Raw genomic sequence first — 22,498 nt, 5'->3', positions numbered from 1 at the left:
GCTAAAAATAACAGGGAAAACAACAGAAAATAATGGGGAAGAGTCAAAGGCAAAGATCACAAAACAATGGGAAGAATTCACAGGATGAGAAGACTAAACAGAAAGGTCAGGTGTGGGAAGACATAGTATGAAATTGACCCTAGGAGAAATTATTAAAAGGTTTAAATATGTAACCCAAAGCTCCTACTGAAGCAATAAACAAATTTAAAATAATTGTGATTAAAAGGAAAAATATAATGTAAAATATTTATTCAATAAAAATAATTTTATAATCTATACAGAATTGAATAAAAAGTACAACAAATTATTTTCACTTCTTTGCTAAATTGCATACAGTACAACTTGCAAACTGGGCTCAACATTCTGTAAATATGGCCACATACCAGAATATGAACTTATTATCATCTTAAATAAGTAAAGGCTCCAGTTTGGTACCACAAGCCTTGAATTAAAGTCCAGGGAAACATTGCTTTGGTAACATGAATAATTTGATTGTACCACAGTCGGTTTTATTAAAAAACATTGAATAAAATCCCTGGAACACCACTTTTTTACGTCTTTCTGAATAAACAATTCCCTCTGTAGCAAAACAAAAGATACAATATAAAATCAGAGGCTGTCCTTTTATGACATCACTTCCCCTTCCCTTACTTAGTGTTCTGCTCTTGCCCTTGATCAGAAAGGAAAGTGAATGGAAAATGGCCTATATTTATCTTCTTTCATCTACTTCTAGAGTTCCCACTTATACTAAATGACTATAACAACTTTGGAATCTTGATACTATTATTCACACTGCTTACCTGTGTTATTCTAAATAAGTTAACCAAGGTTATTTTTCAAGATAAGGCAACAAAGTCGGCTATAAAAAGGCTTTCATGTCTCACATACACTAGCAGCCCCTCGGTTTACTTACAGAATTCAATGCATACATAATAACATTTTTCCGAGTACCTTGGAAATGAAATCACTAGCAATTTTTTATTTTCAGATATTCCAAGATGATCCACCCTTACAAACAAAGGCAGATTTAATGTACAAAATGCAGGAATCAAGTCTATCCTAGTTTCTGTCCCACCGAAATAATTAAAAAGAGGCTCAGTGTGTGAAAAGGCCTTACAATAATCCAACACATCTAACTCCCGATGACATCTCTATCTTGGGTAAGAAGGACAAATAATATAAAAGCTAAAAATAGGGATGAAGATATTTTAAAAAGGACTTTTCATTTTATTTTAGAAATAAAAGGGAATGTGAATACAAAATAGGCTACTTGTATCTTTAGCCCATACTAACTTTTCATCACTGAACTAAAAGTCCTTCATACCAAAGACCAAAATACAGGCAAATATACCATAAGTTTTCTGATTAGGTCTCTTCATTTCAATGATTAGCAGGCCTCAAAACTTGCCTTATTTTCTAACTAAATGAGCTTCTCCGGGAAGCATACGAGTAACGCAGAAGTGTATTTCTAAAGACAACCTACACAAACACAAAATTGTCAAGATGGAAACAGAACATTCATACAATGAATTTTTTTAAATAAAATTAGAAATGACACACATTCCTAATACGACAGAACACCAAGCCAAGAGCAAATGTTGCCAGTGGTTAAGAACAACTTTCATCTGTAGAAACACGAATGCAGATGAGTAACAGAAATAAGAATTAAGCTGAACAGAGGCAGGTGCTGTTGGAACGTATTTCTATTCTGACCTGTAATATCCCGTGGCCCTGGGGAAGCCCACCAGGCCACGCCTCTGGCCGATCAGATAGAGAGAAGTAACTTGACCTACCAAACACCAAACTCACTTGCTATCCCAAGTACAAACACCATGTGGTTTCTTGAATGCTCTTATTACTTGGTTTTCAAAATCAAGTTCACTTCTGAATCAGAAGAAAGTAATCCTTATATTAGCTTTCATAAATAATCCATGAGATAAACTTCACTCTGGCTCCTCTAAACAGTATTGTTACTCTAGGAACACAAGGTCTAGTCAGTTGGCTGCTTTGAAGCCTTAAAAAGCACATTCATAAATATACATCTACATATTAAAACATTAAATACATCCAGGCACAGTTGCTGTGCAGATTTTTTGCTATACGAAGCAGCTTATCAGCAGTGTATTATGAGGTGGTTACTTGAGAACTCAATTCTGCATCTTGCTTTCTGTATTTCTTCAGAATATTAATGGTACCATTAGCCAGGAAAACCACAGCGATGAGTGCAAAATACCCGGCGTAGATCATGAACTAAAGGAGATGGGGAAAGAAGTCATGGAGAGAATTATCAATTAGAAGATGAGAAGTTTTATTTTATATATGTGAACATATATAAAAGCCTATAATTAAAAGTATATTCAGTTTCTCCATAAGCCTTCACAAAACCCTGTGTGCTCACACAACCTGCCAGGCTCTGACAAAAAAAAAAAAAAAAAAAAACAACAACAAAAAAACGAGGCAGCAGAGCATGGTTAAGACTGAAGCTCTGTCGGACTCAGTGCAGCTCCTGACTCCATGCCTTCCTAGCCGTGTGACCCTGAAATACTCATCTCTGAGCCCTGACTTCACTTACAACATGGAATTCACAATATTCCTTATTTTACAGGGTTGCTGGGAAGGGATGAGATCATGCGTGTGTTTATTCGTACACACCGCTAAGGCTGTTAACACAGCTGTTTTCTATTTGTGTTGCTGTAGTTGTCACAACGGAATCACGGTCTCTATCCTCAAGCAGGTAGGTAGAAAGCGACTAGCAGGCCAAATTCTGAAGACGAAGAACTTCTGTTCTTCCCCAGAGGAGGGCAGTAGAAAGTTGGCTGGATTCCGTTAGGGGATCACTTTCTACTTTTCATATGGATCTTCTCCAGGCTAACATTTTAATGTGACTGTATAGTTTATCAACAGCTTCTTCTTCTTCTTCTTCTTCTTCATCATCATCATCATCATCATCATCTTGAAAGAACTTATGAAACAACCATCTGCTGGCTCATCATCATCATCATCATCTTGAAAGAACTTATGAAACAACCATCTGCTGGCTTGTGAGCGCAATACGGGTGCCGCTCTAAGACTTCGAGCCAGGTTCTTTAAAATTTGGATACATTTTCCGGGGCGCCTGGGTGGCTCAGTGGGTTAAAGCCTCCCTCTTCGGCTCAGGTCATGATCTCAGGGTCCTGGGATCGAGCCCCACATCGGGCTCTCTGCTCAGCAGGGAGCCTGCTTCCTCCTCTCTCTCTGCCTGCCTCTCTGCCTACTTGTGATCTCTCTCTGTCAAATAAATAAATAAAATCTTAAAAAAAATTTTTGGATACATTTTCCTATAGGAAACCTGTTGATTAATTACAGCAGTTAAGAGTTCAGCACAACCTACACAATTCGAGATTCCACCCACTATTTCTATCGCAGGATGACAAGCACTTAGGTCCTCTCCTACCCTCCATTCCAAATCGAAGCACCTTGAGAGGTCTTCTCAAGGTTTTCACTGCCGGTGGTAATTGGGGAACACAGAGGAAGTGGTGAGCTCCCCCTCTGCTCCCCCGGCCCACCTTTCTGAGGCAGCATGATCCAGGGAGGGACGGTCAAGCTTTAGAGTTAGAAGCTGGTTTAAATCCCAGCTTTGCCAGGCTATTATCGACCACGAGACCTTAAGCAACACTTTACGTTACATAACCTCTCAGGGACTCGTTCTCTCGATGCCCAAGCCTGACAACAACCCTGCATAACTCTAAAGGACCATGTGGCCCACGAAAGCCCTCAGTGCACATCAGCTACTATGATGATCATTTCTGTTCGAGCTCTTGGGGAAAAACAGTTAATGACTGCTAACACGGTGGGCCTTCGTAGAGTAAGAACACTAGTACCTCAGTATGGAGGGAGTTATCCAGGCTGGGATGGCTGGGATGGGGGCAGAGGAGGCACTTTTTGATTCAACTGCCCCTTTTGCAAGAGTACAGAGCAAGCCGCACCTACAACTCACAACACACGAAGGCATATGCGACAATTCGCTTCCTGAATGAATGCAAAGACCCACAGTCTCTGGGCGTGTGTGCAGCTGTCTCCTCGGTGGGTCGCTCATGAAGAATCTTCATGCTATTCATCAATGGCAAGTCACTACCTTGGTATTTGGGTAAGTGGTACTTCGGATAAAGGAGGAAGGAGACATAAAGAACTGTGAGATGAAGCAGGGCATCTCAAACACCAGAGGCAGTGTTCCATGCACAGAATTAAAAACGAAGGGACATACTGGATGAGGAAGCGGAAAAGCTTGGCCTGGAAGGAACCAGCATTACTTCTTGGCTCTACCAGGCTGTTAAGTTACACTCAGAAATGTTCTAGGTCCTCATCAAAAATATGATGGTCCCAACATCCTCCAGGGAGAAAAGAACTAAGGATGGGGGTTGACTGAAGGCAGGAGGGAACACTTCCACTTCTCCTATCTGTCTCTACCGTTTGAATTTGCTTTCATCCAGCTCCACGTTGTCACCCTGACCCAGTGACAACACCTTGAGTGTCGAAACAGAAATCTTACCTGAATGGTAATGTCTAAGCCAAGGCCGCTGGAATCCACCACGATGAGAGTGAGCAGTGTCTGCAGGGCCAGAGCAATGAAGGTGTTCACACCAAACACAAGGGCATAGCGCTCCATGCTGAGGTTAGCAGCAATCTGAAAGCTTAAAAAACCAACCCACAAAAGAAGAATGAATAGGTAAGAATCACTTCCGAGGTAGTTAGAATGTTGGCTTCAATTATAAAGAGGAGCCCCTTCTTTCTATTGTCCTTTCCCTTCCCAACCAGGTGAAAAGCCCTAAGTGGTGTAAACCTCATGCAAACATCAGAACAGAGCAGGAATATACGAAAAAGGAAATCAACGAGCCTCACCTAAGTGCTTCCTCAGGAGAAAAACATGCAATACAATGCTTCCTTCTGTTTGCTGCTTTTAACTAGAAATTTTCATTTGTTTGTAAAGAAACCAAAAGAGTTTATACTGGCACAAGTTTTCCAAATGCTTCTTTGACTTCAAATACATACGTTGCTATGGTGATGAGTAACATGTAGATGATTCTGAAGATGACATAGGACGTGTAGCAAACCCAGATGTTGTGCACCGTATCCATGACATACACGGAAGCAGCAATCAGCAGGGAAAACAAGGACAGCATCATCTCCCCCCAAGTTGACCAGGATATTTTGATGTAACCCACTGCAAACACAGCAACGGCACCTACAAAACCAAACAGAAAACCCAACTATTTATTTTGCTAAACAAATGCTCTTTTTTTTTTTTTTTTTTTTTTTAAGATTTTATTTATTTATTTGTCAGAGAGAGAGAAGCGAGAGCAAGCACAGGCTGACAGAGTGGCAGGCAGAGGCAGAGGGAGAAGCAGGCTCCCCGCCAAGCAAGGAGCCCGATGTGGGACTCGATCCCAGGACGCTGGGATCATGACCTGAGCCGAAGGCAGCCGCCTAACAAACTGAGCCACCCAGGCGTCCCAACAAATGCTCTTTTAATGAATTAAAAATTCAGCTTAGATTATTAAATTTTAAAACCTTGCAACTAATAGGGGAGCTGAAGGGGCACCTGGGTGGCTCCATGGGTTAAAGCCTCTGCCTTAGGCTCAGGTCATGATCTCAGGGTCCTGGGATCCAGCCCCACATCGCGCTCTCTGCTCGGCAAGGAGCCTGCTTCCCCCTCTCTCTGCCTGCCTCTCTGCCTACTTGTGATCGCTGTCAGATAAATAACTAAATAAATCTTTTTAATAAACAAATAAATAAATAGGGGAGCTCAAGATTAGGGAGGGCCTTGAAAGTGAGGCAGAGAATTTTGGACTCGATGGAATAAACACCATGGAGCCACTGAGAGACAAGAAGAGACTGAATGAGAGTGTGTACAGAAAAAGACAGAAATACGGAAATCATGCGATGTCTTCTAAAACACCTTAAGAAGTCAGTCAACGTGGGTGCCTGGGTGGCTCAGTTGGTTAAGCATCTGCCTCTGGCTCAGGTCATGATCCCGGGGTCCTGGGATCCAGTCCCACATTGGGCTCTCTGCTCAGTGGGGAGCCTGCTTCTCCCCCTGTCTCTCATGAATAAATAAATAAAATCTTTTAAAAAATAAAATAAAATGGGAATGTAATACCCATTTATTAAAACAAAAACAAAAACCAAAAAAACAAAAAACAACTGCCTTCAGCTCAGGTCATGATCCTGGTGTCCCAGGTTGGAGCCCCACATCAGGCTTCCTGCTCAGCAGGGAGCCTGCTTCTCCCTCTGACCTTTCCCCTCTCATTCTCTCTCTCAAATTAATTAATTAATTAGTTAATTAATTTTTTTAAAAAAGGAAGTAAGTAAAAAAATTAGAAAGTGGCGATAGAATATAATGGTCAAGGACACAGGCTCTGAGTTCAAATCCTAACTTTACTACTTACCACCTATCTGATCTTGGGCAACCTGTTTCCCTAACTATAAAATAGGGATAATAACCGCACCTATCTCAGGCACTGTGTGAGGACATAAGTCCTGTCCTGTCTTAGGACATAAGTCCTAAGAATAGCATTTATTGCACATTAACACTTAACATTAGTTATTGTCATAAACTTCTATATATTGTTTCAAAGTTTCACGTCAAGTAGCAAAAGCATCTAATAAATATAGAGATAATGAAAACCTGAAGAAGAAAATTTTGAAAATCATTCCATTAGGCTTCCCTGAAGGATATAAAGAATCGAAGTGTGTTAATCATGCTGACCCATGACTTGAACACTGCTAAATTTCTTCGTAAATTACAAAATTAAAACTCAAAATAAAGAAATCATTCCTTGGGGCGCCTGAGTGGCTCAGTCGGTTAAGCATCTGCCTTCAGCTCCGGTCATGATCCCAGGGTTCTAGGATGGAGACCACATCGGGTTTCCTGCTCAGAGGGGAGACTGCTTCTCCCTATCCCTCCTGCTCCCGCTGCTCATGCACTGTGTCAAATAAATAATTTTTTTTTTAAAAAAGAAAGAAAAAAGAAAAGAGATCATTCGTTGGGGTCACTTTAAATTTAGGAGGGGAAGGGAAATCTGATTATGGTTGACCTCATCACCTGAGGGGGAACTACCCACCCGACCTCCTTACCCAGGAGGGTGGACACGGCCTCCACGCCCCCGTTGTAGATAGCAGCACTTCGAGAGGGCATCACTTGCTCCCACAGGCCCTGTGTGTAGTTCACCACTTGGAAATAGCCGCAGGTGGAGAGGGCCCACCACACAGACCAGCAGAGCAGCGGACGAGAGGAGTAACACATCAGGAAGTCATTCCACAGGACCTTCAGCACAAGGAGACGGTCTGGCTGGGGCTCCTACATAGGAAAAGGGGAAAAAAGCTCAAATACTAGGAAGGCAACCACAGGAAACAACTGTTATGCACTTCCTTTTCTATTTGACAGACATTTTTCTTTTTCCTGGTGAAAACCAACTGGTTGGTTATTTTTGTGCATACAATTAGTATAGAGGTGAACCTCATTTTATTGTGCTTCCCTTTTCCGCACTTTGCAAATATGTTTTTAACTTCTGGAAGGTTTATGGCAACCCTCTCGAGCAAGTCTATCAGAACCAGGTTTCCCATGGTATTTGTCACTTTGGGTCTTTGTGTCACATTTTGGTGATTCTCACAGTATTTCTAACTTTTTCATTTTTTTTTTATGCTGGTTTGTATCAGTGACCTTTGATGTTACTACTGTCCTTGTTTTGGGCTGCCATGAATTGAATTGTACCCATTGAAGACAGCCAACTTCATCAGCAAATGTGGTATGTGTTCTGACTGCCCCACTGACCTGCCATTTTCCCTCCATTTCCCTCTCCCCAGGTGTCCCATTCCCTGAGGCACAGGAACATGGAGATTAGGTCAATTAATAACCCTACAACAGCCTCTAACAGCAACTTCTGGAATTTTTTTTTAAATTTCCTTTGTCTAGAATGTTCTTCATTATTTTTCTATTCAAATCTTATTTGCCTCCCAAAGTCTACTTCAAATATCAGGTCTTTCAGCAAAGGAGAACCTCTAGATGTAAACAGAACCTCTGAGTAGGTATAGCTGGGTGTTTGGAAGGCCAAGTTACAATACCACTCATTTCTCAGCCCTGTTGTGCACAGAGGGAGACCAGTCTGTAGCCAAAACAACAGCTAGGATGGAAATTTCCAAGCCTAAGTTTGCTTCTTTTATTAAATGTTTTTGAAGGACACAATCCCAATCCTAACTCTTGCTATGAACAACAAACACTTTCATGATGAAAAGGAGCCTATCATTATCTCCTTAGCTGTTGATATTCCATTATCCAAAACACAGTAAAAGCATACAGAGTGAGCCTTAACTGATGGGAACAAATAATGTACATTTGTTTTTAGGAAAACAAAACAAAACAAAATATGGATCAAGGAAGCATAGGTGCTGTTGAGGCAGGTTTACAATTGGGCAACAGTGAAGTTCTAGTCAAACATAAAAAGCTTCTAGGACTCTCTCTCCTGCTCTGGCCTGTTGTGCACTTATTCTGCTCCAAGAGTCATTCTTGCCTTAGCCTGGTAGCTTACTGAGCTCTCATTCCTAAACCAGAAAGTAAGGCATTAACAACCTGTTAAGAGTTGACCTGTCTTTGGCTACTGTTTCAGGGAAGATGACACTTCTCTCAAGTTCAAGGGCACTGAACTTGAGCTATAACAGGGAAGGGTACAACCACGTAGGGCTGCACACTCCCTCCCTCCCATCCCAGCTCAGATACATCCACTGGCTGGGATCTGACTGGAGATATCCAGAGGGAATGGTACGTGACCATAAGGAGAGAAGAAGGGTCGAAAGGAGACTATGCCCTTCACAAAGACTCTCTACCATTCTGGCTTTGTGCTTGGGGCCAGCCTGGATGGACAGGGGGACTACTGTCCCAACACAAACCGCCCACCATCACTGTCACCATTTCAATTTCATTTCCTTAGATTCTGAAAGCAAAATATTTTGATATGAGAAGACAAGGAAGATAAGGATCACATACCATGGAGCAAAAAAACCCATAGAGTTCGAAAACTACATGCAGACTGTAATTTCATGTATTATAAAATGTATACCTACAAATACATACTTATGTATATATGAAAAGAGATGCTTATTAAGGTCACTCAACTATTATTAGTGGTAATCTACTATTGTTGGTAGCAGATCAGATGATTCAGACTTCTTTTTATGTAGTTTTCTTTTACTGTTTAATTAAAAAATGAAGTGTGAATCTTTATAAAATCAGACTTTTTCCTACTAAGATGATATATTAACTATACATTGTATCCACAGTGACTCATGAAATTAAGTAAATAAAGGCTATTTTCTCCCTAAAATGTGAGGATAATCTCCGTGGAATGAGAACCAAGTAATGTTCCACAGCTATCTAGGCCTACTCACACCAGCCCTAAATCGAGTTTCAGATGCCACTTAAAGAAAGGTTCTGACGTGGTCTTAAAAGAAAAACAAAACAAAACCTTGAGAAATTCTTTCTCTCCACCAAGGAATAGGGGTCTTTAGTACGGTGGTTTTTGAAGTTAGCTGGATCTGGGTTTGAATTTTGACCGTGCTACTTTCTTTGTGCCTTTGGGTAAGTTATCTGATGTAAGCTTTCGTTCCCTCAACTGTACAAGGGGGGGCACTGATTCCCACATCACAGAGTTTTCATAAGGATAAAATGAGCTAAGAATCTAAGATTTCTACCACAGTATCCAGTGCCCAGGTCAAAACAAATGGGAGCTGAGGCGACAATGATGGTAAGGAAAAAACCACAGGAGTACACCTGCCTACATGCAGATGGAAAAAATTTCTAAATCTTGGGCTTTTTACTATAAAATGGAAATGCGTATTTACTTCAACAGGCTTTTGAAAGAACTCAGTGGGTGTTACTTGGTATGCAGCAAGTACTCAATAAATGCTGGTTTCCTTTGTACTCTATCATGGCTCACTGAGACAATCAACAAATACTTACAAGCACCCACACTGCATGTTTGGCGATGGTCTAGATTCTGGCAATACAGCAGAGAAGTCCCTGCCCTCGTTGAGCTGACATTTTGGTTAAGGGAGACAGGCGATAAACACACGTGAGAGAGCTTACAGTAGGAATGATACTATGAAGAAAGGGTGGCAAGGGACTGTGGTAGAGAAAAGGAAGGCTGGTGAGAGTGTTGAAAGGCTTTCTGAAAAGCTCATGCCTGAGCGGATACCTGAGTGACACAAAGGAACCAGCCATGAAAATCAGAATGAAGGGCAGTCCTGACTGAAACCTCTGGACTGAAGTTCTAAAGTGGGAATGAGCTTGATGTGTTTCGGCGAGTTTCATGTGAGATAGGCCAGATTACAGGGGGATTTCCAGGCCACATTATGAGTTTTGGATTTTTTTCTACACACAACAGGAAAATATATGGGGGCGGGGGTAGGATAAGTTGGGTTTATTGCCTAAACAGTGAAGATTTAAGTCAAGGGCTGATGACTGCAATTAAACCACTTCTATGACACTATGTGCTCCTAATTACAGAGAGGATTGGACAGGAAAGGAAAAGGCATTTGTGTGATACCTGGGAATCTGAAGAAAAATGTACTTTCAGATCAATCAGCTCATCACACTCAGTGTTCCAGAGCTCAGGAAAGTTCAGGGATCATCTGGTTTCACAGTCTACAGTTAAGAGTAGCCTCAGTTAAAGAATTAGTGGTAGAATTAGGACCAGGTTCTGGAGACACCTTTCCTAAGGTTCAGAAAGCCAGGGGGAACCAATTCGAACTGAAAGGTTATCTGCAGCCCCACAACAACTATCTACAGTGAAGGCACAAGGCTATTCTTGATTACTCAGGTATAATGATAAAGACAATAGAAATGGAACCATAGGGCACCTGGGTGGCTCAGTGGGTTAAGCCTCTCCCTTCCACTCAGGTTATGATCTCAGGGCCCTGGGATCGAGCCCCACTCGGGCTCTCTGCTCAGCAGGGAGCCTGCTTTTCCCTCTGCCTCTCTGCCTACTTGTAACCTCTCTGTCAAATAAATAAGTAAAATCTTTAAAAAGAAATGGAACCATATACTGATTACCTACTACGGATACTCATTTGAGAGCCTTACTTTGCCTTTGAATTTAATACACGAAATAACTCTGTGAGGCAGATAGAAAAAGGAGTAAAGAAACAAAGTCTCAAAGAATTAAGTAACTTGCCCAAGATCACCCTGCTGGTTAAGTACTAGAACCTCCGTTTGACCTTCTCCAAAATCCACTATGGTGTGCTGCTAGAAATTATATAAAGTACAAAGTGGAAACATTAATGTTTCATAGAGCTCAACACACACATACACAAAAGAATGCTTACTCATCATAAAGGGTATCAGTCTACAAATAAAAGTATGGGTGTATTAACAGGTATCCTCCCGGTAATCATGTGTCAGGCCCTGTGCTAAAGAAGGGGCTTAATTTACATCATTTCTAACGGATGAGCAATTTAAAGTAAATCAGGTCCGACACTAGGCCGAGCACAGAAGGAATCCCGTTTCCTATTTAGGAAAGAGAATCCCTGGCTGTGCTGGAGTGTCCACAGCAAGAGGCCCGTTCTGAAAAGAACTCACAGACACTGGAGGGTAACTGGTGGACGGGGCTGTCACTTTGTTGACTTCCACTTTATTTTCCCTTTCCATCAAGCCAAGATCAAACCACCCACCCACCTACCCACTCTTCTTTACCATATTTACAATTATGATTTACACAGTTCAGCTGTGGGCTCTATCAACTTAAAATGGCACTGCGGTCCCTATCATCTGTATTCTGACTTCTTCAAGCCTGTCAAGAGAAACAGCACTATTTTCGCCCTGTACAGCTGCCAAGCAGCCCCAACAGCCTGTTCCGTGCCAGCAGCACAGCCAGGATACGAAGGAACTGACTCGATCTAACTTTTACCACACTGTACCCGAGAGGATGGTTCTGACCCCATCGTGAAAGACCTTACAGCATAACGTACAGATCAAGTGGATCTCATACATTCTCTTTAATGATGTTACAGGGTCTATCAGTGCGATTCCACACACGTCACTCATCTCTTCCCAATCCCTATCTCTAAAATGAGGGTTGATGACATCTAAAGTCCCTTGTAACTTTCAGACACTCTGACCGTGCAATGGCCTGTGGTCAGAATCACTTTCAACTCTAAGTTTCAGAATTCTTCAGCATATCAAGTACTGACATTTTGCATGTGTATAAACAACAAATGTCAAGTTGGTCGACAGAGTTTTTTAGATGTGGTTTATAACTCATTAAAATGCAATAAAATCAATGTAGTGGGCAGTGATCTGCATTGTAAAAAAACCCAAAATGAATGAAACAAATAAGACACTATATATTCATTACACTTAAATTAAAAAACTAAAAATAAAACAAGTTATTATCAAATAAATGAATTGAATGGAATGTATCAATAAAGTATTGCGCAGTAAAACCTTTGCTTCAGTTATATAGAAAAAACATACACACCTATCGGCAGAACTTGTTTCTATGTAAGATGTGTTTCTTACTCATGCTCAAAATGGTTTAAAACTTCCTGGTCTATACAAATCTTCAGAAGTATGGCCAATGTTAATATTGAAGATATAGAAGTATTATGCAAATGTGTATACATATTAATTTTAGCTACAACCATTTTAACACATTTGAAAAGAATTAAAAAGGGGTCCTTATTCTTTTTTTCTACTCCGTAAGATCAGGTGATTTTAACTCTTTCCCCCTCCATCAACTCTTGTTGGCAAACAAACAATGAAAGAATCAGCACTGCATTCTTACTTTATCCAGGTATGACTGATGCTACCCGCAGGTGCCCGAGGAATAAAAGTGAGTTTCATGACCAGAGTCACCTAGGCTCAAGCTCTTTGGTAGGATAACCTAAGTTGCAACTAGTAATGGTAAGTGAAGAACAGGGGTAGGCATCAGAGAGTAATTAGATGCCACATGGAAACAATTTGAGTTAACTTCGGGTGGGGAGCCGAAAACCACCCATGTAGGTGCTCTACTCTCATTCAGACGACAAGGTTTATGGACCCAGACAGTAAGAAGGTTAACAGGTTATTTCCAAACACATCCCACGAAAGCTAAGACTAATTCAGTATCACTGGAATGAACCTTGTCCCTCACAGGGTATAACCTGTTGGAAAGATAAGAAGCTTTTATAAAGAAGGGTGAATGAATGGGGGAAGCAATTAGTATTGCTGGCTAGCCAGAACGTACGGATGGATTATTCTGATAATCTAATAAACCTAAGAGACAACTTCACAGTCACGTTTTTAAATGTATTCCATCATCATCTTAAATTTTCCTCTTGTGACTGTCTTCCTCTGCGCTGTTCATTACTAACCCCCTCTGGGAAAGTGTCACTTGAAAATACAGATACTACTTCCAGCACTGAAGAGAAAATTAAGCTCCCAGCCTTAAATACTTTGGGTTTCAATTCAGAACTGGAAGTAGATATTCATCATTTATTGGAATCATTTCATCTATTCATTTAGCAAAATTTTCTGAGTGCTTTCTTTATAGACCAAGTACTGGGGATAGAGGTGAAGAAGACACAGCTCCTGCTGTGGCCTCTGAAGACACCTCTGACACAAGCAATGTCACGCTGTGCAGTCTGACATTGGAGGTCACTCACTCCAGGATAAAACACATTCGTCATCCCTCATATATATCAACCTTATCTTTAATCAGTGGATGAACGAACCACTGGACCAATTCAGAATAAAAACCTGAGTCCAGATGAATATGAAGTCTAGCAAGAGGAGGTTTCCTGTCTGTTCTGTCACCACTGCTCCACCAACCACAAGACATTTAAGGCTAAACTTACCGGCTCCTCCATATTTAGGGGGATTTTTGACTCAATGTCTTCCCACCCAGGAAGGTGGTTAGAAGCTGAGGTGTTGGTTACAATGCCGCCATTTTGTGCCTTGATGCCATTCATCCTCTGGCAAGTGGAAGGAACATGGTGAAAGAAAAGGCTCTTCTGTGGCATAGGCAGAAACCAGGCCACAGCAAAAGCCACAGAAACACAGGTAAGAGAGATGACATTCAGACTGAACAGGGACCAGCCTGCCACGGAGACGAGGATTTGCCCCAGGACAGAGCCCACAGTAAAGCCCACCAAGGTGGCACTCCGACAGTAACTTGTGACTTTCTGGTACATGTTCAGGTCTACCACACTGTAGATATAAGAGTAATAGGCAATTTCAGTGGCTGTGGCAATGCCATAGAAGAATTCCAAGAACTGAATGGCCAGCAGTCCCTGGGCGTAGAGCAGCATGAACCATGTAACAATAAGGCTGAGTCCCTGCAGCAGAACAATAGGCTTATAACGGAGGTAGTCTGTGGCGAGGAACACTGGAAACAGCAGCACCAGGTAAGAGTAAGTCCATACTGGATAAATTTCATTGAAGACCTGAGAGAAAAAGGAAATTTAAAAACCCATTAGTGGTATCAATGGACCTGGAATATTCGTCACAATGTATTCTTATAAAAACAACCTACCCATACCTCTAATAAATCATCTTTTTATTTTTTAAGATTTTATTTATTTATTTGACAGACAGAGATCACAAGTAGGCAGAGAGACAGGCAGAGAGAGAGAGGGAAGCAGGCTCCCCACTGAGCAGAGAGCCCGATGCGGGGCTGGATCCTAAGACCCTGAGATCATGACCTGAGCTGAAGGCAGAGGCTTAACCCACTGAGCCACCCAGGCGCCCCATCTAATAAATCATCTTTATCAACCAAAGAAACCTCAACAACAATTCTGATAACTGTCTGGCATATAATTCCCCGTTTTCACCCCATCATCTTTTTCTTAAAGTCCTCCCCCTTCATCAAGGCCTGGTTCGAAACCATCCTCGTCTGAGCCAACTTTGCTGGAGCGGACAGTGTTCACCACGCAGTCCTTGGAGCTCCCCTGATACCGCTTCGTGTGTGCCCATCCCCCCAGTTCCCACCCAGCACTGCTTCCTACCCACGGCTGCACATCTCCCATGGAGCTTTAAAAAATGTGCATGCCTCGCCAACAACGTCCCAGGAGATTTTTGTCTGAGCCAGAGCTGAGGACCACGGCCTTAGCGGGCAGACTCCTGAGGTCTGACTCGCCGGCCAACGCTGACCCGCAGCCCCAGCAACCAGCACGCTGCGTGGACTGTACTTGGCTCAGTAACTGTTTTGGAAACAGGTAAGTATTTGGGAATGGTCATCGATTCTTCCTTCTAGCCTCAGAATAGGGAGCCTTGATGCTACTGTTTGATTAGTTTTCTCGGATTTTAAGTTTCCTTGCTTTGAGGGAATAGGTAAAGAGGATAGTTCTGTCCTAGTCTTGACCGAACAATTCTCTGTGGATGATAGGATTATAGGCAACTTGGATGTCCTTCTTTCTGGCTTGTCTATAATATGAAAAGGACAGAAGTTTTGTTTTCTCTTTAATGGAATTTTATTTTATTTTATTTTTTTAAAGATTTTTATTTATTTATTTGACAGAGAGAAATCACAAGTAGTCGGAGAGGCAGGCAGAGAGAGATAGAGAGGGAAGCAGGCTCCCCGCTGAGCAGAGAGCCCGATGCGGGACTCGATCCCAGGACCCTGAGATCATGACCTGAGCTGAAGGCAGTGGCTCAACCCACTGAGCCACCCAGGTGCCCCTCTTTAATGGAATTTTAAAACTTGGAATAAAGTAGAAATAATCTCTAAAATCTCTGAAAAATCTCTAATTTTTTCTAGAATAAAAAATCTCTAAAATAATCTCTAAAAATCTTCCACCATACAGACTCTCCTGGGATTTCACCCCCATCATTCGCTGTGTGATTATCCACAAGTTTTTTGTTTAGTTTCCTTTAGCCTTCCTCTTCACTACCAGTTTAAGAGGCATAAACCCTACATCACAAGGCTGCTTGTTGCAAGGATTAAAGGACAGGATAGACACATGCAAATCACTCACTTTCTCTTCTTAGAGGTCAAGATTGAGAACTGAAGCTGAAACAGACCCTCTGGGACAATATGAATGAGTAATTCAGCTGACCTGCCATCCCCATTCTTCCAGGATCCATCACTGTAGGAGACCCTCCCTTCTTTTACTCCTACCCATGTCTAGCAAGGTCCTGGGGATGTATGTAAGTTGGTTTTTTAAAAATCTAGATCACTGGCCCAGATCTTTAAGTGCTTGCTGAAAGGAAGCCTGGGTAACAGGCTAACTACTTCGCCAAGGAGCAATCTAACTCTAGACTCTGACAATCTAAGGCCAAGGACAACTTTCTTTTTTTAACTCTCATGTAGGCTTTCTCACCTTTACATTTGGGTGAAATTTACATTTCACCCAAATGTAAAACGGGCTCATCAGGGTCAGGGTTTAGAGGAACAATCCAGTAAAAACAGTTATTGTAAAATCTTTGCCAGGGCAGAACATAACTACAAAAGTAGAACATAATCTGAAATATAGCCCAGACTTGCTTTCTGTTTTTGACTGGCCAGATATCAAAAATAATTTGTCAACAGTCTCACATTCATGAATTTTAGCCCAATTTGTATTTGTATAAATCATTTAGCAATCTCTACTGGATCAGGAAATTTCTTGCTCCTGAATATGGGTATGAAAAGAATAATGAAGAACTGTAGAAATTATTGTTATTTAAAAGTGTGAAAATTTTAGCAACTGAGATCAAGCACCACCACGACCTAGGACACCTCAACAGAAAAAAGGTACAGGGTACCTTTGAGACAGAAGCAGTGACTTCAGAGAGGTGTTCATTAACAACTCCCTACTCTTTCTTTTTGCCTCTGGTTTTACAGATAGTCTCCTCTAGTTTTCTTAAGTGTGCAACTGCCTCCTCTGACTCCACTCATTTCTTCACCTTCACATTTTCCCCAACCTGTTTTTCCCAACACTACACTCCAAACCATTAGCCATCAAGCCTTTGCTTCAGAAAGAATCTCCGTCACTTCCTTCAGTACCCCATGTTCTCTTGTTCCCAACGCTCCCTTCAGGACTTTGACTTCTTCACTCCCGCAACATTGTCTGTACATACGCATGTTCTATACCTTTCGATAACAGCTGTCCCCAAATGATTAACAGCTAGGTTTTCATTATAAAAAACTCATCCTTTAAATTATCATCTTCACGTGCTTATATTTATGAGATTCATTCTACTCCTAACAGAAAACTACAATTAAGGTAACAAAGATGAGGAACAGGAACCTGGCCAGACCTGCAATGCCTGGAATAAAATTAAAGGTGGGTGGGAGTGGTGGGGAAGAGATGAGTTCTCTTTGACTCATTCGAAATAAAAAAAAAAACTGACTTTTCTTTTATGAGAGAGAGGTCACCCCAAGATGAATGTCCCTCTCAGGATGTTATCATTATAATAGCAAAGGTCTACTGACTTACCACCCACTATGCGAATCGCCTTACCTACCTCACTGCATTTAACCCAAACAACAACCTTAAGAGGTAAACGCTTTCATTACCTCTGTTTTACCAACGGAGGAAACTTGGCCTTACAAAAGGATTAAGCAAGTTTTCCCAAGTTCTCACAGCTAGCACTGGCAGAGGGAGGATCGGAACCTTGATACTCTGATTCTACCACAAGAAAATGCCTCATTTCTTCAATCAGAAAACTCTTGTTGATCATCTGCTATGTTCTGGGGCTACTGCTAGTGCCCGCAGCAGCGTTTTCAACCCGTCTGAAAGTGCCTTTATAGGGCATTCCTGAAGAGATAAAGACCACACAATCTCCGGAGCTTAGCCACTGGATCTCCAAAAGAAGATCCATTCTTTTTCTTTTTTTTTTTAATTTTTTTAAAAAAGATTTTATTTATTTATTTGTAAGAGAGAGAGGAGCGAGAGTGAGCACAGGCAGACAGAGTGACAGGCAGAGGCAGAGGGAGAAGCAGGGTCCCCGCCAAGCAAGGAGCCCGAAGCGGGACTCGATCCCAGGATGCTGGGATCATGATCTGAGCCGAAGGCAGTTGCTCAACCAACTGAGCCACCCAGGCGTCCCAGATCCATTCTTTTTCAAATGCCACCACAGACAAACTGTTACACCAAAATATGTTTCTCCAGCAGATGCTTTTAATCCTAAAGGGAAACCTCCCACAGGACAAAGTGTGCAGACTTACTGACAAATTACAGACTTATTGTCCACACTCTGGACAATACCCACTTATCTCAGGTAAAATCTGCCATGTGAGCAAAGGGAACTGATTTTATCGAAAAGGTGCCTTTTACCATTCTTTGGATCAGAGCTTGTTTGTGCTTTCTTCTGAGATAGAAAAGTCAAAAGAAAACAGATGTTCATTTCAAGCTCTAATTAGGATTTAGACTTTATTTTAGAATCCAGTTTCAATTAAACAACTAGTTAATAAGCTCTTATTTGCACAACACTTTAAGCTGTGTGGATTACAAAAAATAAAATAAAGTCTTAGTTCTTCAGGAGTTCTGAACCTAATGAGCAATATATATTCATACGTTATTGATCAGGAAGATAGGAAATACAGGGCTACTTCTTTGAGGTGGCCCCTGAAGGAGAACAAAGTTAGGGGTTAACAGAAAGATATCAACAGATAGGTATGAGAAGCTTATTCCAAGCAAGAAATCACAACTTTGAGTACAGACTGGTAGGTGAGAGATTGTGGATATGCTGGATTTATGACGAGAAGACTGATGTGGATGGCAGATGGGCATGTAGAGGAAGAAGGCAAGGAGAAGAAAGATGGAGCGGGAAATAAGGCTGTTAAGGAGGTTAAGAGCCACATTCTGTAGGACTCTGAATATCAGACAGAATAGGTAGAAAGTTGTTTGTTTTTTTTTAAATCAAAGAAAGGTAGTGAATGTCTGTCAAATCACATGCTAAAAAAGATGAAAGAATAAAAAACTGTTGGAGATATAAAGCTCTATTTTATTAAATGTTTGGCTTCATCTGTCAGAACACATTCCATTTTTAATGTGTTTAAATCTTAGAAAGTACGTGTGTGGGGGCAGTGGGCGGTGGCTCAGTCTGCTAAGTGTCTGCCTCTGCTCAGGTCATAATTCCAAGGGTCCTGGGATCCAGACCCACACTGGGCTCCCTGCTCAGTGGGGAGCCTGCTTCTCCCTCTGCCCACCAACCCCCACTTATGTCCTCCCTCTCTCAAACAAGTAAATAAAATCTTTAAAAAAACAAACAAAAACCCTTAAAAATGGTACCTGGAACAGGTAATCATTTTTTCCTGAAATCTAAGAAAAAAATCCTTTGAGGGTGCAAAGATAGAGGAAATTCCATCCTCCTTTTCCTTCTTCTGCCTTTAGACTCGGTTAACAATAGCTCCATTTATGATGATCTACGGAGGCCCTTCTAAAGTCTTACAAGTAAATACGCACTTGACACAAACAGCACTGACCATGACCTGACATTCACTTTGCTGAAAATCATTTTATTAACTGTCCACTGGTGAAAGCAAGCATTAGGCCAGGAAGGAGAACAAGCTGTTCTACTTATTTCTGTTTTTAGATATTTTGGAAACCCAGAGTACCCAGGAAGGTGGACAGAGCCATACTGCGTCTGAACAGCAGTATCAGCCAAGGTCCAAGGTCCTCCTGGACAAACGACCACTGGATTTCTTTTCAAACTCGGCCCCCATCCTCCTCCTCCTGCAGTAACAGAAATCGTGCTGTGTTCGTTACATAATCAGCCAGTATTTACCGGGTCTCGCACCCTTGTGCTACTCCAATGCCACTGAAGGTGAACGAAGCTAGAAAGCTCTCTGATTGGACAGGGCACATGATGACACATGACAACTCCCCGGCTCAGGGCATGTGACAAAACAGATCGGCTTTCAAGCAGCCACAGCGGGAGCTCGTTTCCCCCCAAGCGCCCCTCTCTCCGGCCAGGTGCCCGCCCCGCGCGGGTCACAGGGCCGTTCCCATCAGCAGCTCCAGGATCACTGCTGCTTCGGTGGCTGCACCGCAGGAGCGACTGCCTGCCTCGGAGTCACTCTCTCGAATTCTCCGCGGTAACTTTCCTGTAAAATCGCTCGCTCCCGGGGGTACAATGCAAGCCGCGTTAAAACTCGGACAGGAATGAGGACCTGCGGCGGTGTCCGGGGGGGGTCCTTCGGACGGAGAAATGGAGGACCTTGAACTGGGTGAAAAGCAATGCCACCTGCTGGAGTCGGACAACGCAAGACCAAGCGGAGTCGCCAGTCTAGGAGCGCACGGTGACCTTCCACTCCCCGAGTGTCCTTGAAAGCGGACGTGGGCGAAGCGACGACAAGCGGGACTGGGAGTCACTGCCTCGTGCTCCGACCCGCTTGCAGGGACAGTGCGCGGCTGCCCCGCGGGGCGAGGACTACCACGGGAAGGAGACTGAGTTCATGGGGGGCGGGGCGCGCTCACGCGGTAGGCGGGCACGGGGGTCAGCACGTCCGCGAACCAGGCCGCACCCCATCAGTAATCCACGCCAGTTAAGGGGTGCATGTGCTGGTTGTTCTGTTCGGCCCGTAACTTGAGGACCTCCGGCCCGCGGAGTAAACAAAGCACGGGATGGGGGAAGACGCAGCCGCGCGGGGACACGATTCCTGCAAAAACCACGGGTTCCGCGGCGCCTGCGGGGCTCAGCGGCGGGACGTCCGCCCTCGGCTCAGCTCCTGGTCCCAGGGTCCCGGGATCGAGCCCCGCATCGGGCTGCCTGCTCGGCGGGAAGCCTGCGTCTCCCTGCGCCTCTGCCTGCCTGTGCTCCTGTCCCGCTGTCCCTCTCCGTCACATAAATAAGTAAAACCTTAAAGTTTTGTGAAGCAAGGGGTCCTCCGCCCCTGGCTGCCCGCTCAGGCATCTCCTCCGCCCGGAGCCAGACACCAACTCCCCGAGCCCCAGGACCACGCGCCGCGCCCCCTCCCGCCGCGCGCGGGAACTGCAGGCCCGAGCGCCCGCGCCGCGGCCTCCACACGCCGCCTCAAGCCCACGCGCCGGGCCCCGCCGCGCCCCGGCCCCGCACACGCCGCAGGCCCGGCCGCCGGCGGGAAAGCGCACCGAGCCGCCGCGGCTGCGGGACGGCAGCGCCGCTCTGCAGAGGCGCCCGGCGCTGCTCCCCCCGCGGGCCTGTCCCCGCCGCGCGCCTGTCCCCGCCGCGCGCCCGCGCCTACCTCCCGCTCCGTCAGGTTCTTGTCGGGCCCCAGCAGGTAGGGCGTGAGGAAGGGCTCGGACGGCCGGAGGCTGGCGAAGAAGCCGTAGGCGCACAGCAGCGCCGTGGGCAGGAACCAGCCCCCACGGGGCACGCGGGCCGAGCGCAGGAGCGCGGTGGCCGCCGCCGCCCGCCGGGACCCCGGGCCGGGCACATCCATTCGCCGTGCGGAGGCCGCGGACCCGGCCCGGCGCCCGTGCGCGCCCGCTCGTCCTCCGCCTGCCGCGGGGAGGCTCCGGCTCTGGCGCTGCCGCGGCGCGGAACGCTGCAGTCGCGAGCGGCGCCCTTCGCGGCGGAGCCAGGTCGCGCTCCGCCAGACGCCGCCTCCCCGGGCGGCCCTCCAGTCCCGCCGCCGCCGCCGCCGCCGCCGCCGCCGCCTCGCATGCTGCCGCCCGAGAGGGACCGCGAGGCCCGCCCCCCGCCGCCCCCGCCCCCGGGGCGCGCAGCCAATCGCAGCGGACTCCTAGAATCTGCTTCTCTCCCATTGGTCGCGGACTCTGAAATGCGAGGCGCGGGCTGAGCGCGGGTCGGCTGACGTGCGCCGACCTGCGGGGCTCGGCGTGAAGCTGTGGAGGACGCGGGCTGGGCGGCCGCGCTGCCCGGGGCCGTGCGCATCGGTCGGGCGGAGGCCGGGGCGCGCGCTGGCGGGCGACTCGCCGTTCCTCCCTCACGACCTGCGGCCGCCCTCCCCCGCCCGGAGAGAGGGCGCCGTTCCGCACGCGCGCTTTCCCCCTCCGGGTCAGCGTCCCTCCGGGGACTGCCCGCAGCCCGCACGCGAGGCCGGGCCCCGCCGAGCTGGAGCCGGGGGCGCGGGGACGCCGGAGCCTTCGGCCGGCAGCCGTCGCGTTTTCGGTCGCGTTCATCCACGGGGCCGGGCCCGAGCCCCAGCCCCGGGGGCTTCGCCGAGCCCGCGGCGGGAGCGGCGCGCGCAGCCGGGCCCGGGGCTGGAGCTCGCGGTGAGCCTCCCGCGGCCGGTGACGGGGGAGCGGCCGGAGCCGGAGCCTGCGGTGGGCGGCGAGGTAGGAGCGCCGAGCCACCGCGGCCACCGCGCGCAGCGGCGTCTTTCCTGAGAGCCAGGTGGCAGGGGCACCGCGTGGCGAGCGCCGACTCCCGCTCCCAGAGCCTCCCCTGCCCGGCGAGCGCCGCTCCGGCCGGTCACCGACGCCGGCGGTCACTGCGCTGCAGGCCGGGCTGCGCCGAAGGCGGGTTTCCCTGTGGTGTTGGCAAAGTCGCCGGCTCGCTCTTTCTTTTTAAAGAAGATTTTATTTATTTATTCGACAGAGATCCCAAGCAGGCTCCCCGCTG

At 45.4% G+C, this 22,498-nt stretch overlaps 1 protein-coding gene across 3 annotated transcripts; it reads right to left on the bottom strand.

The window, feature by feature from the left end:
• Positions 1–232: 232 nt before the first annotated feature.
• On the bottom strand, positions 233–21,560 carry SLC19A2 (solute carrier family 19 member 2). Of its 3 annotated transcripts, none has more exons than XM_045087748.1 (6): positions 21,156–21,559; positions 13,864–14,451; positions 7,114–7,336; positions 5,029–5,221; positions 4,529–4,670; positions 233–2,250 (listed from the first exon to the last, which is right to left on the bottom strand). In XM_045087748.1, the coding sequence occupies exons 1-6, from the start codon at positions 21,351–21,353 to the stop codon at positions 2,125–2,127; spliced, it is 1,470 nt and encodes a 489-aa protein (XP_044943683.1). In that variant the 5' UTR covers positions 21,354–21,559; the 3' UTR covers positions 233–2,124. The 3 variants fall into 3 exon arrangements, with proteins under 3 accessions (XP_044943683.1, XP_044943684.1, XP_044943682.1); XM_045087749.1 differs by lacking the exon at positions 233–2,250 and adding an exon at positions 3,233–3,328; XM_045087747.1 differs by lacking the exon at positions 233–2,250 and adding an exon at positions 3,335–4,136 and having other exon boundaries at positions 21,156–21,560.
• Positions 21,561–22,498: the final 938 nt, after the last annotated feature.

Source organism: Mustela putorius, unplaced genomic scaffold, assembly GCF_011764305.1.
Source record: "Mustela putorius furo isolate JIRA1106 unplaced genomic scaffold, ASM1176430v1.1 tig00001451_pilon_pilon_pilon, whole genome shotgun sequence".
In the NCBI taxonomy this organism is placed as follows: Eukaryota; Metazoa; Chordata; class Mammalia; order Carnivora; family Mustelidae; genus Mustela; species Mustela putorius.
This window is presented reverse-complemented; position numbering and strand designations above follow the sequence as displayed.